This window comes from Perkinsus marinus (assembly GCF_000006405.1).
Source record: "Perkinsus marinus ATCC 50983 genomic scaffold scf_1104296978910, whole genome shotgun sequence".
NCBI lineage: Eukaryota > Perkinsozoa > Perkinsida > Perkinsidae > Perkinsus > Perkinsus marinus.
In genome coordinates, this window is record NW_003199963.1 from 3298 (window position 1) to 7572 (window position 4275).

General features: G+C 46.9%; 1 protein-coding gene across 1 annotated transcript; it reads left to right on the forward strand.

The window, feature by feature from the left end:
• Positions 1-631: 631 nt before the first annotated feature.
• On the forward strand, positions 632-2601 carry Pmar_PMAR027332 (retrovirus polyprotein, putative; the record flags this gene model as incomplete). The annotated part of the gene is made up of 1 exon (XM_002764323.1): positions 632-2601. A coding segment is annotated over one exon (1970 nt), but the record flags the coding sequence as incomplete, so codon positions are not given.
• Positions 2602-4275: the final 1674 nt, after the last annotated feature.

The following is a 4275-nucleotide window of genomic DNA, read 5'->3' on the forward strand; positions in this document are numbered from 1 at the left end:
TTCCATCGGTTCCTGCTGCGGTATTGAATTTCCTGATTCAAAAAGCGACACAATCGCAAAGACCCCAAGCCGCCATTTGGGCCTAGACTGGTGGTTTGATGACACCAACCGACTATGCTGCAATTGTCCGATTCCGGACACCTCTGTTTGGGACCTACATGGACCGCTGACTAAAAGGACACTATTTCGCTTATGCGGAATTGCCCCGGATCCGCTACGACTACATCCAGAACGCAGTCTCATTTTCGATTTGGTGCGTGGTTGGTGTGGCCGATATGGATGCTCTACGGACAAAGCATCATGGGACGAAGTACTTCCCCTCGGCAATGGTGACTATGGCAAAATCCGCAAGCTCTTTTCACAAGCCCAGCAACTCAGCCAAACTTGCAGCCATCGCTCATGGTATGATACTACTATTATCCGAGGATATAGCGATGCCTGTGAGCAGGGGTATGGTTGGGTTCTACAAGATAATGAAGAAACTACCATACGCGAAAAATCGCGTGCTTTTCCCACAAGATTACGTTGGCATACAAATCGCAAGGAGCTTTTTTCACTCTTGGATATGATACGTGAAATAGTGCGACTTGTCGAACTAGATTACCTATACGAGAGGTCGAGCTCTACTCAGACAATGTGTCAACGGTAACATGGTGCCAAAAGCATCTCAGCCACTTGAAAGGATACGACCGTCTCGCTGTACGACGACTTGTCGATCAATTCTCTGAAGCGGAAGAAGTCTTACTCAATCGTGGGGTGAAGCTCGTCACTGTATCTCATCTCCCAGGATCTCTCAACCAGCGTGCGGATCATCTGAGCAGGTGGGTTACCAATATTATCATCCCCGAACCTCTTCAACAAGGAAACAAGAAGAACCTCTTCTTTCTGGCCGATAACCAATCTCAGTTCCCTACAGCTGATGTTGAGGATCAGAGCGACGATCTCCCCACCACCAGTCATACCTTGGTGTTGAACGACGAGTTTCTACAGCGCTGCGCTGATGCCTTACCTCGGGACAGCACAAAATGGCGACACCACGAACTCCGACGTCTTCTACTCCAATCATCTGAGAGAACTGCTCGCGAGAATTCGACTCTATGGTGTTTTCTGGCTGAAGACAATCACATCTACTTTGTTGACGCGGACGGCAACAAGCGGCTATATATACCTGATGAGTCCGATAAGCCATGGGAAAAGAAACTGAGAACTGAGCTTCTCGCAAACTCCCATTGGCACCACTCACCAACGACTTCGATGTTGCATCGTCTTCGACAACAGTTCTGGTGGCCTTCTATGAAGAGAGACGCTAGGCGTTTCACAGAGCTATGTATAACCTGTCGGAAGGAGAGACTACGACTCGTACCACTCGGCGGACAGCGACCTAGATCAATAACTCGACGGTTCGAATCTATCACTATCGACTTCCTAGGCCCTCTAACAGGCTTCCACATGGCCTCTACTGGCTGGGAAGCCCCAAGCGTCCTAGTGATAGTCGATAACTTCAGTTCTTGGCTAGAATTGGTGCCGGTCCCCACTCAAGACAGTAATTCTGCTATCACTGGTATCCTGTCGTGGTGTCTACGCTACGGGCTCCCACGTACTATCCAATCCGACAGAGGCGGGAGTTTCGTATCCGAGGTCACACGCTCTGTCTTCGAAGCCTTTGGCGTACGAAGCATCGTCGGTGCTGGACACCATCCACAGCCTCAAGGCAGTGCTGAACAATGTGTCGGCGCTGTGAAATCTGGAATTCGCCGTCTACTAGCACATGTGCCTGCTGCCGTTGTTCTGGAGAATCTACAATGGATTGCTCGTATCCACAACGTGTCAGCTCGGTATGGCGAGGACGTAACGCCCGAGGAACTTGTCTATGGTGGAAAGACCCGCGATGCTCTAGACCTCCTCCTCAACGATGTCACAAACGCCTCATCTGTTATAAGTCGCAGTGATTACCTACACGAGTTACGTGATAACTTGGAATCTATTCATGACCATTGGCGTCGGATCATCGCGGAACAACGAGTTTCCGGTCTTGCTGACAGGCTCCGCATCGAGCCGACCGTCGAAGTGGGCGACAGAGTTTGCCGTGTGTTTGTCGATGGATTACACAAAAGGAAGGTCACTGGTCCTTTTACCATTGACTCTATCAACGAAACACATACTATGGCCAAGTTTACTGATGGCGGTGATGCTCCACTTTGGCAACTCTTCACAGTGCCAACCGCCCATCTGTCTAACTCGTACGGTGATTTCGCTCTTCCACAATCCAGAGAGCTTCGACAAATACCACTTGAAGACCTACATACGGGAGATCTGGTTGCTTTCAGAACAATGGATGGAACTGATGACGATACTACTTTCATCGACTTGGCCGAAGTTCTCTATAACAACGTCGTAGATGAGGAAGTCGAGCTACGCCGGCTTCTGGTTGATGATGACGGCAGATGGCATAGACTGACTGCTGACCACTCAAGTGCCGACCCTTTTCCTGTCGATTACGCGGCTATTGTTTGTTGCGGACCTGATGTTAAACTTAATAAGAACGGAAGTATGGCCAAGAGCCTCCGCACCCTCCTTCAGAAGGCCGGTGTCCCTTCTTAATTCTGTCTTCATGTCGTACGATACGACTCGTACCTATTTATTCGTAAGCCTTATCTGTCTAAGACTGGATCCTCATCCAGCCGTAGCTAAGCAACGTTTTACTCTTTTCGCTATCCCTTACTTGTACTTCTATGTACTCTACGAGATACGCCCTTTTTTCCGGGGGGGGCATGTGCCTGCCCGGCAAGACTCATATATAGATTAGCATGGCGAGCGCTGTTGACATTAACAAATTGGTAATTCCATGTCTCATGCTCTTGTTATAAGCTGATATTGTTAACCTACAACCTATCCTTTGGTTATGTCAAGTCCTAAACATTATACAGACGAGTCCGATGGGAAGCTAGAACAGAACAACCAAAACCCTATCCGACTTCGAAGTTTCGTGGCGCGCGAAATATTGGGCCTGTTTCACAAGGATACTTAATTTAAGGCGCCTTAAAGTTAGGAGCAACTTAAGGAGTTACTTAAGGTATACTTAAGTAGTACTCAACTCATTTCACAACGTTTAGGAGCAACTTAAGGAGCTCCTTAACTTAAGGCGTACTTAAGTATCTACTTAACCATGGTTACAGGTAAAAAATACAGTAATACATTTTTAAACATGTTCTAAATACTTGAGTGGTTAGGTTGGTCCGCCGTCATCCGAAACGTGCAGGATCGAGTCTAAGGTGTGATATTTTTCCTTATTAATTGCTTCACAACTACTTTCGTCGATCATTGATAACGAACTGCATGAAAAGTTCTCACAAATTACGAATCTAACTACAATGAGTAACACAACAATCCGCAGAATGGAAAATATACTTATGATGTCGCGAATCACTGATGCATCGCAAAGTCACTGAAAATATCTGCGAACATAGCTTTCACGGAGAGCGTTCCCGACACCATCCACTGGAGCATCTGGGTCAACCACAGCCATCTCCTGTTCATAAGCACCTAACATTGCCTCTTCAACGTCTTGCAATGGCTGATTCATGAAGGTGGCCATGTTGTGCAGTACGAAAACAGCAGCACATACCTTGGATATCTTCCTCACGTCGCCCCGCCAGTTACGATGTAGAATTTAGTTACTGTTACGTTGGCATGGCTTGCATTACAAGGTGTCTGAGTTTCGGTGAATTGTAAATCTTGTGTTCAAAAAGTTATGGTGGGAACCGAAACGAACACAATCAAACATGGACATCACTATAATAAACGCCTGTTGCCAGTACAGTCGGTTTGATTTCCGCTGTGTTGAAGGAGTGAACTGCTCGTTTGACTTCTTTGCCTCTCTAGCTCACCTGGCAGAGCACCGTGCTGCCATTCGTAAGGTCTCCGGTTCGACCCCCGCGAGGTACAATATTCAAACATTGTCCTTCGAAGGGTCCCTGGTTCAACCCCTGCAGGGTGCAATATGCAAACACGATACTCAAGTATCTGTTTAGGTAGGGTCGGCTCTACCTTAATAAAATTTAAGGAATACTTAAGTTGCTCCTTAAGTACGCATGTTGTGAAATGCTTCTCGTAAATACTTAAGTATATGCACAGAAACTTAAGGCGCCTTAAGTATTCCTAAACTTAAGGCGCCTTAACGTGCTTACTTGAGTAGTGAAATAGGATGTCCTAATTACTTAAGGTATACTTAAGGCGTTACTTAAGTTTAAGGCGCAATTTGCTCCTATGAAACAG